The sequence below is a fragment of the Leucopleurus acutus genome, assembly GCF_964270905.1.
Source record: "Leucopleurus acutus genome assembly, chromosome: 7".
In the NCBI taxonomy this organism is placed as follows: domain Eukaryota; kingdom Metazoa; phylum Chordata; class Mammalia; order Artiodactyla; family Delphinidae; genus Leucopleurus; species Leucopleurus acutus.
This window is the reverse complement of record NC_139150.1, coordinates 46,779,333-46,793,639: the sequence shown is the minus strand read 5'-3', so window position 1 is coordinate 46,793,639 and position 14,307 is coordinate 46,779,333. Positions and strand designations below refer to the sequence as shown.

General features: G+C 38.4%; 1 protein-coding gene across 2 annotated transcripts in view; it reads left to right on the top strand.

Moving 5' to 3' along the window:
* TMC1 (transmembrane channel like 1) overlaps positions 1-14,307 on the top strand; it is a 142,158-nt gene that overhangs the window by 71,194 nt on the left and 56,657 nt on the right. For both annotated transcript variants that reach the window (XM_082842148.1, XM_082842149.1), the window contains 2 exons: positions 9,728-9,834; positions 12,612-12,710. In XM_082842148.1, the coding sequence (XP_082698274.1) occupies positions 9,728-9,834; positions 12,612-12,710 (206 nt within the window). The remainder of the gene's footprint in view (positions 1-9,727; positions 9,835-12,611; positions 12,711-14,307) is intronic.

Here is a 14,307-nt window from a genome sequence, read left to right as displayed (position 1 = left end):
CCTAGAGAAGATTAGACCAGGACAATGGCATGATAAGTAATTACAGATTTCCTTGATAGTTATCCTATTTGGGGAACTATTTCCCACCTTCTCATGTATTTATTTTTCAATGAGTTATTTATTTAATTATATATTTCATATTCTATAAGATATGTAATGTATTAAGCTCTTAATGATAATCATAAGTGCACTGTATACTTTTGGATATTGCATTAGTTGAAAAGTATGAAACCTATCTAAGAGTAAATTAGCAGTCTTTGGATTGGACTAACCATCTCATAGAAAGTACCTTACCACAGGTAGGGAAAGCGTGTGTCTGTGGTGGTCTTTAAAGCTGAACTGAATGAAAGGTGGAAAGAAATGGGACATGCAATCAGTTTATGAAAGGTTGAGGTCTTCTTGTCCCTTTCTGGCTCTATAGTTTGGGCAATGCTTTGATATTTAGGGCTCTCTATTTCCACATTTGGCTTTTCCACAAAATTTAGTTACAATCAGTCCATGTAAGCGTGTGAAGTTCTTTGCTTTATACTCTTGAGTTATAAGTTATTGAAACAGTTAAATGGAAAATAGACTTATACTAAGAGAGACCTGAATAATTTACCTTCTCTGCAAATTTTTTTCAGAAAAAAGTAGGTTAAGCATGTACCCTATTTATAATATTTATACTTTATATTATAAAACTAATATAAATGCTTTTCTCTTAAAGAAATGGCCATTTAATCTTATAAAAGTTTCAGAAATGTTATTATATTCCTTTTAAAGGTCAGAATCATCTAACATAATATCTCATTTAATCTTCTGAATAAGCTTGATGTGATTGATTAATTGATTGAGCAAATACTCACTGAGTGCCTACCATTTATTAGGCATGTTTCTCGGCACTGGGGATGCAATACTGACAAAGACAGGCAAGGGTCGATCTTACATTCAAATGTGTTGATATGTGTGTGCATGGGTGGAGAGACTGTTCATAAAACACAAGCAAATAAATAATGAAGATGATTATGGACTGTGGTAAGTGGCAAAGAGAAGCACTCTCTTCGTGTTCCCCTCCCAAAAGTCTTTCTAATCCACCATGCTCTCACTCACTGCTCCATCTCTAAATAAATACTAACCAAATATTTTCTAAATTTGGTTTTGAAGGAGTCCCAAATTACCAGCCTTCATTAAGTTTCCACAAAGCTCTGTCCCGTACTTGGCAGAATCACAAGAGGAACTCAAGTCTAAAACTCATGCTGTTTCCATTTTGATTCCAGTAGGACCTGGATCCCTATACTAGTGTGGACCAGGTACTCACCTGATGACTCCCAACTTTTTTTCACATAAAAAATAGCTTTGATAATTCTTGTCATGGAGGAATTCTGTGAAGTTCTACATCACATGGTGATGCTGTGGAGTTTTACTATCATGCCAGCCTTGTAAAAGGCCTAGAACCACGTGGTTACCTGCAGAGATGCACCTTATTAACCACGTTGCATTGCATATTTTGCTAAAGAAGCTGTGCATTTGTGCTCCCTGGAGTACAAGTATAATATATACCTACTGTGACTCCAGCATTACTGTTAAAACCATGGATTAAATCATTAAATGTCTTTCAAGCTGGAGATTACAAGTCTTTCTAAGAATCAAAATCTGCTTCTTCCTAATAGTAAACTACAGCATCAAAGGTGTGATAGACCTCTTCTTTTTTTAGACCAGAAGTAGCTTTAGACAGACAATCTTAAGCACAGAGTTTAAACTGCATGTTTCCCTGCTGGCCTAAAGGCACCAGAAAATATAAATTAAATTTGCCACATTTAATTCCCTATCCCTAGACCAGTTTGAAAGAAACTGTGCTTTGAATCCTAGCCTAACAAGATGGTATTTATATTGTACTTTACAGCAGGTGATTTAACTGGTCTTTTCCCATTTAGAAATGTTCATTATTTATCTGCTTGTCTTATTACCCATCTGTTCAAGAGGAAATTATACATGATGACAGACTACAAATTACTCTGCCTTAATAATAAATAACCAGAGGGAGAGATGAAACTTTAACATTAATTTAAAGGAAACACAGAAAATTCAGGAATAAGAATATTACATAAGCTTTAGGCCTCACTTTAATAAATACCAAAGACTTTTCATATATTAATAATTTACTAATGAAATAGCATTTATTAGTTAGATTAAAGAGAAAAGGAATTGGTCATTTATGGGCACAATCCAAATTTGTGAATTTGACCAGCCTTAGCTGATTGATGGATATTATCTGTATCTATTCTTTCACACACACATTCATTGCCTATTTATTCTATATAGCATAGTTGTTTTTGTTTGTTTGTTTGTTTGTTTCGCGGTACGCGGGCCTCTCACTGTTGTGGCCTCTGCCGTTGCGGAGCACAGGCTCCGGACGCGCAGGCTCAGCGGCCATGTTTCACGGGCCCAGCCGCTCCGCGGCATGTGGGATCTTCCCGGACCGGGGCATGAACCCGTGTCCCCTGCATCGGCAGGCAGACTCTAAAACACTGCACCACCAGGGAAGCCCGCATAGTTTTCTTTCTAAAAAATGAATTTAACTATGATTATACTTGAGGAGCAATAGAGCACTGTGAATAAGAGAAATCGAGATTTGGAGTCAGACACCTATAGATCAAAACTATCTGATTTAGAACTCTGGCTCCATCATTTACTATCTACGTAACTATCAATACATATGTAACCCTGGCTCCATCATCTACCAGGTGTGTAACCTATGGAATTTAGTCTCTTGTAAAATGGGAGTACAATAGATTCCCCTGGCAGGGATTTGATGATGATTAAATGAATTAATTAATATGCAGAGATCAAATAGGTATCTGGAACAAAGATTCATTAAATTTTAGCTATTATTGTTATTAATCAAGTCTTGGATCAGTTAACTGCTGTGTTTAAGCTTTTGATTCCCCATCCACACAGTAGGACTAATAATTCTTAACCTTATCAGGTTGTCGAGGTAGTAAAATGAGTTGATGCTGATAATGTTCTTAGTATATGTAATTGACCATCAAAATATGTTAGCTACTATTATTATTATTCCTCATTATTGTTCTTTACAAGAGTAAATCAGTTTTATTTGAGAGACTAAGCACATGGAAATGACTGTTCTTTTTAATTATGCTCTTTTAGGTACACTATAGAAGGGTTTCTTTTTTTAGGAAATGCCTGTTCCAGTCAACAATCTCTAGGAGGATAGAACTGCTAGGATAAATGAACATGAAGAGGGAAAACGCCTTCTTTTTCATTTTTGTGTTGAGAAAGGGAAAGGGCATATGGAGCTTTGATGTCAACTGGTTGATTTGTTTTCTCTCCTTTATGATCTTTGATCTTTGTTTGTTTTGTTACTGTTCTTTCCCCTTCTGCCACTGGTAGGTGTCATGCAGAAGGAACATTGTCTTCTGGATACTTTGGTCTCTTTGACCTGTTTCTAGGTCTTTCCTACAATCACTCTGGTTTTAATGAAATCTGTTTTCTTGCAATTCATTTCTTTATACCTAGGATTTTGTAAAGAAAAGCCTTAGCTGTCACTTCTCTACTTCCAAATAAAATTGTTGTGAAGCCACTGTTAAGTCTAAAAACTGGAATTTGGAAGCTTTGGAGTCTAAACTTTTTCACCCATTATGAATATGGATTATACATAGGGTAGGCGGTACTTTCTGAAACATTTTTTTTTTTATTGGAGTATAGTTGCTTTACAATGTTGTGTTAGTTTCTGCTGTACGGCAAAGTGAATCAGCTATACGTATACATATATCCCCTCCTTTTTGGATTTCTACAGAGTGAAGTAAGTCAGAAAGAGAAAAACAAATATTGTATATTACCGCCTATATGTGGAATCTAGAAAAATGATACGGATGAACCTATTTGCAAAGCAGAAATAGGGACACAGACGTAGAGAACAAACATATAGACACCAAGTGGGGGAAAGAGGGTGATGAATTGGGATATTGGGACTGACATATATACACCACTATGTATAAAATAGATAACTAATGAGAACATACTGTATAGCACAGGGAACTCTACTCAATGCTCTGTGGTAACCTAAATGGGAAGGAAATCCAAAAAGGAGGGGATATATGTATACGTATAGCTGAAACATTTTAATTTGCTTCTCTTTTTTGCTTTTAGGTATATTTATACTCTGCCCTCATTTGCCAGGGGTTGTGTATGAGGGACTGGGAAAGGGTGGGCCACGGTGCTAATTAAAAGAGCAAAAGTGTAAAAAGCCAGTAAGGAAGGAAGGGAAGAAGGAAGGATGGAAGGAAGGGAAGGGTGGGTCAGTATCCTGTGCTCGGAACTCTATACCAGAGGGTTTCACGAGTGTTTCCAGGGAAAAGCTTGCCCTGGAGACCTAAAGATGAATGTTGTTGATGAACAACTGGAATGACTAACAAGCTGGAAGTCCACTGCCTTCAATAAAACATGACGAGTGAACCTGGCTGAGGCAGCCCTCGGGTAGTTGATACCAGAGAACATAGATAAGGGCCATGAAATGATATGAAATCACTGGGAGCCAGGTGGATGATCATATGTCCTGGGAGAGGAGGATCTGCTTCAGCATTTCTGCACACAGACCAGTGCATCTGGTTACAACACGTGGGGGGCGTGTTTTTCAATATCACACACTTAGAAATCTTGTAGAACTCTGAACCCCTCTACAAAGTGAAACGAATTCCAAATACTCAGACTTAAAAGTAACTGACATCTTTCAAAATGTCCAATTAGACATTGAATTCCTTTTAGGTGTCTGTAAAAACTACCACAGTACGGGGTGGGTGGGGGTGGGTAGAGATTTCTAACTCTTACCTCTTAGTAATGGTAACTGAGTTTTAGCTAGGTACATGATAGCACAGTTTAAAGACTCTATCTCCTGGCCTCCCTTGGTAAGTTGTGGTCATGTAACACAGTTCAATGGGATGTTAGCAGAAGTGATGTGTTCAAAGTCCAGTTTATGCCCTTAAAAGAAAGGATTTGCCTTCCACTGCTTTCCCCTCTTTCCCACTGGCTATCATATGAATATAATGGAATGAGCTGGAACAGCTATTTTAAACCACAAGATGAAAGCTGCATGTAGAGAATTTCACAGCAAGAAGACTGTAGGAGGCTAAGTCCCAGATACCATAGAGCTACCATATCAGCCGTGTCATAGTTACACTCAATCTGAAACATGAGAGAGAAGCCTTCTATTTTATCTTCTTTTTGTTTTTATATTTTTATAGTTGCATTGAGGTATAATCAACAAAAACAAATTGCACATATTTATGTATACAATTTGATAACTAGGGGCATGTGTATACACACATGAAACCATACAATCAGGAAACAGAACACACACTCCCCTCACAAAAGTTTCCTTGTGCCCCTTTGTAACATATCCCTCCATGACCACCACCATCCCCAATCAACCAGCAATCTGCTTTCTGTCACTGTAGATTGCATTTTCTAGAATTTTGTACAAATATTTTTATGGAGTATGCATTTTTTGCCTGGCTGTTTCATTTATAATTATTTTGAGACTTATCCATGCTTTTGCATATATCATTAGTTTGTTTTTATTACTAGTATTCTATTGTATGTATATGCCACGATTTGCTTATCCATTATGGACTTGTGAGTTGTTTCCAGTTTAGCTTTGGGCTATTACAAACAAAGCGGCTATGAATATTTGTGTACAAGTCTTGGGTTAAGACGTGCTTTTATTTCTCTTGCGTAAATAACTAGAAGTAGAATAGCTGGTCTACTACTATGATATGTGTTATGTTTAACATTTTAAGACACTGCCAAACTGTTTTCCAAAGTGGTTGACCTAATTTCCATTTCCATCAATAGTGAAAGAGAGAGTTCTAGCTGCTTCACATCCTCAGCAGCATATGGTATGATCAGTCTTTATTTCAGCCGTTCTAGTAGGTGTGTAGTTGATTTTCATTTCCCTGGTGACTAATGACATTGTGCATCTTTTCAGGTGCTTATTTTCCATTTATAGAACTTCTTAGGTGAAGTGTTTTTTCAAAATTTTTGCGCATTGTTTATTAGAATGTTAGTTTTCTTATTGAGTTGTAAGAGTTTTGTATATTATAGACCCAAATACTTTGTCAGATATATGTTCACATATCTTTTCTCCCATGCTGTAACTTACCTTTTTATTTATCAGAATCTTTAGAAAAGTGAAAGATATTAATTATGATAAGGTGCAATTTAAGGATTTTTAAAATCTAATAGCATGTACTTTTTGGGTCCTATTTTTAAAAAACCTTTGCCAAACCCAAGGTGACCAAGATGTTATGCTGTGTTTTCTCCTAGAGTTTTATAGTTTTAACTCTTAAATACTTAAGTCTATGACACATTTTGAGTTAATTTTTGTAAATGGTATGAGGTAAGAGTGGAGAGTTTTCATTTATTTTTGTTTTATTTTATTTTACATATGGGTATTTAATTGTTCCAGCATCATTGTTGAAAAGATTATTTTCACCATTGAATTGCTTTGGCACTTTTGTAAAAAGAAATCAATTGATTATATATGTGTAGGGCCATTTCTGAATTCCTATTCTGTTCCATTGATCTATGTTTAGCTTTATGTCAATATCATACTCTGATTACTTTAGCTTGTGGTAAGTTTTGAAATCAGGTAGTATAAATCCTCCAATTTTGCTTGTTTTTCAAGGTTTTTCTGGCTATTCTTGGTATTTTCTTACAAATTTTACGATCAGTTTATCATTTTATAGAAACTACCTTCTGAAATTTTGATTGGAATTGCCTTGGATCTATAGGTAAATTTGGAAATGATTGCCATCTTAACAATATTGAGTCTTTTGTTCTGTGAACACAGTATATCTCTCCATTTATTTAGGTCTTTTAAAATGTCTCTCAACAATGTTTTACAGTTTTCAGTGTACAAATTTTGTGCATATTTTATCAACTTTATCCCTATTTCATATTTTTGATGATATTGTAAGTTGTATTGTCTTTTAACTTCCATTTTTGATTATTCATCGCTAGTGTACAGAAGTGTTATTTATTTTCAAAATTTAACATTGTATCCCATAACCTTGCTAAACTCACTGGTTAGTTTCAATAGCTTATTAAAAATTCTTTAGGAGCTTCCCTGGTGACGCAGTGGTTGAGAGTCCGCCTGCCGATGCAGGGGACACGGGTTCATGCCCCGGTCCGGGAGGATCCCACATGCTGTGGAGTGGCTGGGCCCATGAGCCGTGGCCACTGGGCTTGCATGTCCAGGGCCTGTGCTCCGTGGCAGGAGGGGCCACAGCAGTGAGAGGCCCACATACCACAAAAAAAAAAAAAAAATTCTTTAGGATTTTCTACATAGACAATGAAGTCATCTATGATTAAAGAAAGTTTTATTTATTTAAAAACAAAACCAAAAACTACCACAGTGTTATGAGAATAAGTAAGTGGTACCTAAAGAGTGAGCTAAGTCCTGGAAATAGAGGTCTGACTCTCATGTGAGCTTGGTCTCATCTTAGTAAGTGGAGGCTGAAATTTGCTCCACATGAACCTCCCTCTTCCTGTAATAATGTTCTTCCATCAGTAATGCTTCAAAAGCTAGAGGCCTCAAGAAAACCAATGATCCCCAGGAGATGTTTTGCTAAATGAGTCAGGACAAAGGGCCTGATGCAGTGGGTAGCTGAGAATGTTCACTGATTCTTCTCGGGCAATTGAAAATGAAAACTGGGAAGACTGGGAAAACTAGCAACTTGATGTTGAATCTTAAGTGATTATCAAAGAAACTTGGCTTTTGTTAATCTATGAGATCTCAACCTGAGACTCAAATTCCGGTTTTTTCTTCCTCTTCCATTCTCTGATTTAAGAGAATGTTTTTGTTTTTGGACTCAGTCAATAAAAATTGCACAGATCATTTCACTTTCCCTGGGGTGAGTGCGAGCTGACAACACATTCTTGCCTATGCCCTCCAAATTCATTCCCCAGACCTGAAGTGACTGTTTAAAGGTCAAGTTCCCCTGCCCCACCCCCACTGCTTAACACCTGTCAATGACTTCATCTCATTTAACATAAAATTCTCACTTTTTACCTTTCCCTAAGAGACCCCACACACTGTGGTTTGGTTTCTTTCTTCATCCGTATCCATCACCACTTTCCTTTGTTCATTGTGCTCCAACCAGACAGCCCTTAGGTTTGTCCCTCAATTGTCCTGAGCTCTTGCTTCCCTCACGATATTTGTTCCTGCTTTCCTCTGCTTGAGCTGCTCTTCCCCAGCTCTGGGCTTTGCTGCCTGTTCCTTCAACTTCAGATCTGTGCTCAGATGTTACCTCTCTGGGATACCTTCCTTGACAAGCCTACCTAAAGCAACCCCTCTCATAATTTTACCTTCTTCCCTCTAGGACTGACCTGGCTAAATTATTATATATACTTTTATAATAATATGATTATATGTAATATGATACATATTATGTATAAATATATAATACATGTCATATACATATATAATACATACCTATATGATATATATCATATATAACACGCATATATACTATGTAATACTCATAATATATACATGTAATAGATGATATATAATATTACATATACCAAACATACATATAATGTAATATAATATGTATTATGATAAATGTATATTTCTTTATTTCTTTTAAAATTATTGCATATTTGTTGTTCCCACATCTCACTAAAACGTAAGTTGCATTAGGGCAGCAACCTGTCTCTGATATTGTGTTTCACATCTAAGATAATTCCTGGCAGAAGATAAATATGTGAAGAGTAAATGGACTTCGGCTTCTATACTACCTGTGAAATGCCATTTACACAGGAGAACAGCACAGGATGGTGTATAGGATAACCGTCCATAAGAGATGTGGTAAACTTTTTTGAGAAGAACATTGTTGCTTGAGAAAAAGGAGGAAGAATTTCAGTAACTATCAAAATAATTAGAATGATGCTAACTACTGGCCAGGCATTGTAGTAACTGTAATAGGGAAGAACCTTTGAATTCTATTACAGTAATCACTAAAGGGATGTTACCTATAAGCTTAAATTATACATAATGGCCCATTTTGGGGAACCCTGCCTTCCAGGTAATGAGCACTAAGCTAAAATACCTTTGTTTAGCTCATGGGAGACATCCTGACCAGGCCCACCTGTGAATGACTGCAGGAAGGGAGAAATGAACACATCCCCTTCGGAGGCTGGATGGAACCAGGAAATGTTTGGCTTTACTCCCTCCCCTTGTCGTATTAAAGAAGGCTGAATTCTAACTCAGGCAAGATGGTTCTTTGGGGCATGACTTCACCATCTTCTCGGTCTGCTGGCTTTCCGAATAAAGTCGTTATTCCTTGCCCCAACACCTCATCTCTCGATTTATTGGCCTGTCCTGCAGGGAGCGGTAGGAGCTTGGACTCGGTGACATAACCATTTATATACCTTGTTCACTGTGTTAACTCAAAGAATAGGATGGGCTCTTCAAATAGCAATCCTAGCTGCCAAGCAAAACGCAGCTTTCTCTTGGATGGACTCTAAAGATGTAGTCCTTCTACACAGCTACCTCTACTTCCATCATGTTAAGATTTTCTCCTTCTGGATAGAAAAAGAAAATGCTAGAGCCTGTAAAGAAAAGAACCCGTGTGTTGCAATGAGAAGACTTATTTTGAAAAGCACCAAGACATGGCTTTTGTCTTGTTTTGACCTTTCTTCCAAACTTTTATTTTCTTTTGAACAGGTCAGTTTGGCTCATCAGTGGCCTCATACTTCCTCTTCATGAGATGGATGTATGGAGTAAATATGGTTCTCTTTATCCTGACGTTCAGCCTTATCATGTTGCCAGAGGTAAGATTCTGACTTCCAGTTTACAAAACATGCTGAAACAAGCTTCTTCTGCAATCACTCTACTAAAAAAAACTCTTTTCCTTAAGAGTAAGATGACTATCTAGCCACCTACGCTCTTAGAGTCATAGTATTTGTAACCAGGTTAATCTTCAAAATGGTGCCCGTGAGCTGCAGGTCCTAATCCTTCTCCAAAGGGTACGTGAGCCTCCTGAAATCATATATGAAATGTGTGTATTGTGTATGTTGAAATGAATATTTCTCTGTGGAAAGATTCCCAAGGTGGTCCCTGTGCACAAATATTAATTGCTCAAGAGGAAGACTTTGACATCTTGTGAGTTCATTTATTTTGCCAAGTTTGCTTTGAAAGAGACATTACTTAATGCAACTCAAGGCATCCAGCTTTTCTATCTGAAGAAACACAAAGTGAGCAAATTTTTCCAGGTATAAAATAAGATATCCCCCCCTCCCCGCCCCATTCCATGGGTCTCTTAAGACCAAGGTCAGTGAGGAGAGTAAAACTGATAGTGGGTCCAGATTGCAGAAGAAGACAAAGCTCTGAGCTGGGGTCGGGAGAGGGGGGAGATTCAATTAACTCAGACCAAGAAGCAACACTGAGGTTGTGGACTTACCCATGAGAAGTTAAATGACTCTGACTTCTTTGGATGCTATCATACAGAAGTTGGGAGGCTTTGTTTAACCTACAAAGGATCTTTCCAGGTACCAGTGTTTCAAAGCCAATGTATTTAATACAGCATTGGCAACAGCCAAAACTAATTGTTTTGAGTGACTTTTTATCCCCATCTTCTAAAATCAAGGCCAGCTTTTATATCAAGCCTCCCCACAAGCATAATACTAATACTACTAGTGCCCTACATGCATAATGAGTTTCAGCTTTTAACAATGCAAAGCTCTTACACTTTCTTTTACTTACTGAGCTTCACAACAAATTTATAAAGTAGACTATAGAAGAGTTTTTCTTTCTCCATTTAAAAAAACATGGAAACTGAATCACATAATGCTTATTAGACTTAGCTAATACCACAGGGTGAGGGTTTTTTTTAAGCTGATCCGGGACGAGGACCCATGATTCTTCTTTTGTAACAAGATTTTGCACCTTATTTTGCTAGTTTTATAATCTTTGAGCTAATTCTGGGGGTTCTATGGCTATCTGGCTTGTAGAAGACAGTAGACATAGATCAGAAATCCTCAGACTCCTAAGGTCATAAGTAGAGTTCATCTCCTAAGCAGAACTTTCAGGCAATGCAGCACAATGTATGTGTTCATCTATTTCAAGTTAACAACGGCTTTGTTTTTGCTCATCTCTCTAAGGAAATCTGAAACTCCATCACCAGCTACTTTGATGCTCTTCAGTGTCAGATGCAGGGTATATGGGGAGCTTTATCAGCTGCATTTACTCTTTCCCTGCCACAGCATGCTGCTTCCTTGTGGAGGAAATGAAAGGTTGTAGCGAATTCAGTCTAACTTTAGGAAATTGCAGATGCCTAATGTGTAGTGGAGGGAGCTAATACGCGTTCCATTAGGTGTATTCCTAGAACTAGGAAGTGTATTGGTTTGGGATGCTTTTTACAGGTTGTGTTAGGTGTTGAGGTGTATCCTGTTTTCTGGGCATTGATTACGACTCCAGCAAATGAACAAAAGAGGTTGGGCTCCCTGCATGCTAACATTATAGAACCAGCAGAGGGCAGGACTGGTCATCTCCTGCCAACAATGCTACATTTTTCAGGGGCCTCCACCCAGCAGCCTCACTCAGCATTCCTCTGATGCATTTGCCCTTTTGCCCAAAGTTCCTGTGTCACTGTACAAACTGGAGACCCTGGTCTTCTCCGTTTTCTGTGGCCTCCAACTCTGGGGAAAGATAGTCTGAGTAGAACCCACCTTCTGTTCTGTTCAGTCTCAGGAAGCCAGAGGGGCTGCTGTGGAAGCCATGCAGTTTGTGTGGAGAGAAGGAGCAGGGGCTGATTTGCAGCCCTTGCCTAGTCAAGTTCTGCACCCAAATTTCCATCCACATTCATCCTCCTCCCTTGGCCCCAGCCCCAGGGAAGGGATGTTTTCATGTCTCACAAGAAGCAGCATCTGCTTGGCCAACCATGTGTCTGCCCTGGGGCTAGAGGGGTGGGTTTTTTTTTTCCAATTTTCAATAGTGCTCCTAGTATGACCCTACTCTTGTCCCGTCTCTGGCTGGCTCTGCCCTTAATCGTATCTCTTTAGTCTGGTAGCACAAGATCGGGGAGGTAAACCTGAATCAGTGGTGAAGCAGATATGACAGTCAGGGTATAGTCTTCCCGCCTAGTTGACACCCTCTAATGGTATGAGTGATTCTCTTTACTCCTCTCTTCCTTGACATGAAGGAGAGACTCTCCCTCCACTCCACCCCTGAGGGGTATTCCCATATGAAGAAGTGCTTAGTACGGTTTTCTTGAACACTATAATCCCCAAAAGGCCACCTTTCCAGACCTCCTAAATGAGACCAGTTTAGAGGTGGTGGTGGGTAGTTGGGCTCCAGCAAGCCCTGAGCAACGTGGTTGGCTCCACTGCTGTTGGTCTGCGGAAGTCAGAATGCAGGGTCCTTAGCATTCCTTTTGTGCTTAACTCTGGATTTCGTAGTCGATTCCCAGAAAATGGGACCCCACATGGAGACCCACAGAGTCCCCATGAAAAAGTTTCAGAAGTGCTTTTAAACAAAACTGTTTGTGATCACATGTGTGCCTCAGACTTTGTTTCCAATTGTTAACCGCTTTCTTTGTTTCTCCATGTAGTACCTCTGGGGTTTGCCATATGGCAGTTTACCTAGGAAAACGGTTCCCAGAGCTGAAGAGGCATCAGCAGCCAACTTTGGTGTGTTGTATGACTTCAATGTAAGTGATTCCACACAGCTGTGTTCATAAGAGGACGGATTTTTCCATATTCTGAAACTCCATGGCCTCCTCTTCTGAGGCCAGATGAAGGTCTAAGAGAGATGTCTCTGCCTGCTTAAAAAAAAAAGAAAGAAAGAAAAAACAAAAAAAGAAAGAAAAAGTAAATAGGGTTTGGGAATGTGATAATATGATTAAATGGGAATATAGACTATTAAATGAAGGTGAGCTCAGAGTTCAAAGACTTCACGTGAATATTATTATCTCTGACTTTGAAAAAGGACAAAGGAAGAGTTTGCAGATGTGCTTTTTGGAAAATCTTGTTGAATTCTCCGGGCTTTGATATTTCATATTAACTTCTTCACCTCCTAAACAAATCTATTTAGCATTACTGAATAGTCAATACTAAATAAAGCTAAATAGTAAGTACTAAACAATACTAAATTCTAACTTCTGTATAATATGAAAATGAGCATCACTTGATCGTGGTACCCAAATGAGCGTTATTCCATTGTAGCACTAGAATGAATATTACACTTCGAGCTCCCCTAGGTGGGGATTATTGTCATGGCAGGGACTCATTTCTGCCCATTGAAAAATCATTTTGGAGTGTGATTCAATTCTGTGACAACAATTCAATTCCACACATTCTTTTTAAAATAGTGGCCAGATTAGAGATGTTTGGAAATGTATAGGATGAGAAAGTAGCACAGTGGAGATTGGGGAATTAGTAATTCAGGAATTTTTAAAGAGTAGAAACTGAGAATAAAATTTTATGTAGCCCGGGGAATGAAGGAAGGAGAGAGACAATAAAGTCTTCAGGTTTATAGAATTAATATGCATATATTTCACAGATGTTTTGAATTCTACCCTCAACCTCTCTAAATCGTGAGCTTCCTAAAGAGCGGCTTACATCTGCTGCATCTTCTTTGAAGCCCTTAACATAATACTCAACCAATAGAGGCTTAATGAATCTTGTTGACTGGGAATCCTGAGCAAGGGGGGAGGATTTGTAGAGCATTGAGATAAGAAATTTATGTGAGCAGTACCAGCAAATGTAAACTTTAGGAAAGGTTCTCAGGCTCTGAGTAAACAAGGCAGCTATAGAATAAGCATAAGGCAGAGCGGCAGCCCCAACTTGGTGGCCTTTGGAATCTTAAATCACACCCGTCAGGTGGAATTTTCATTTCCAGTCAACATTTATTTATGGAATATAAACAGGCACTGGTTTTACAAAGATGAATGTGACATGGCTCTTGACCTCAAGGTAGTCATGACAGTAGAAGAAAGATACATAGGCAACTAGTGTACAGTGTGTTCCACACTTAGTAAAACGATGGGAAAAAAAAAATACTGGGGAGCCCTGAGGAAGCGGTTGTCAATTTTGCTAGGGTGTCTGGGTTTCAGAGTGGAGATAGCCTCTGAGTTAGGTTTTACTCCTTTTATTTCTTCTTTCTATCACTTCACCTTCTTCCGTCTCTCTATCTTTCTCTCTCTCTCCTTCCCCCCATTTACATTTCAAATAATTTATTACTATGTACCCCACACACTATTTTTATTTCTCATTCTCTTCCTCTGATTAATTAAATAATAAGCTTCC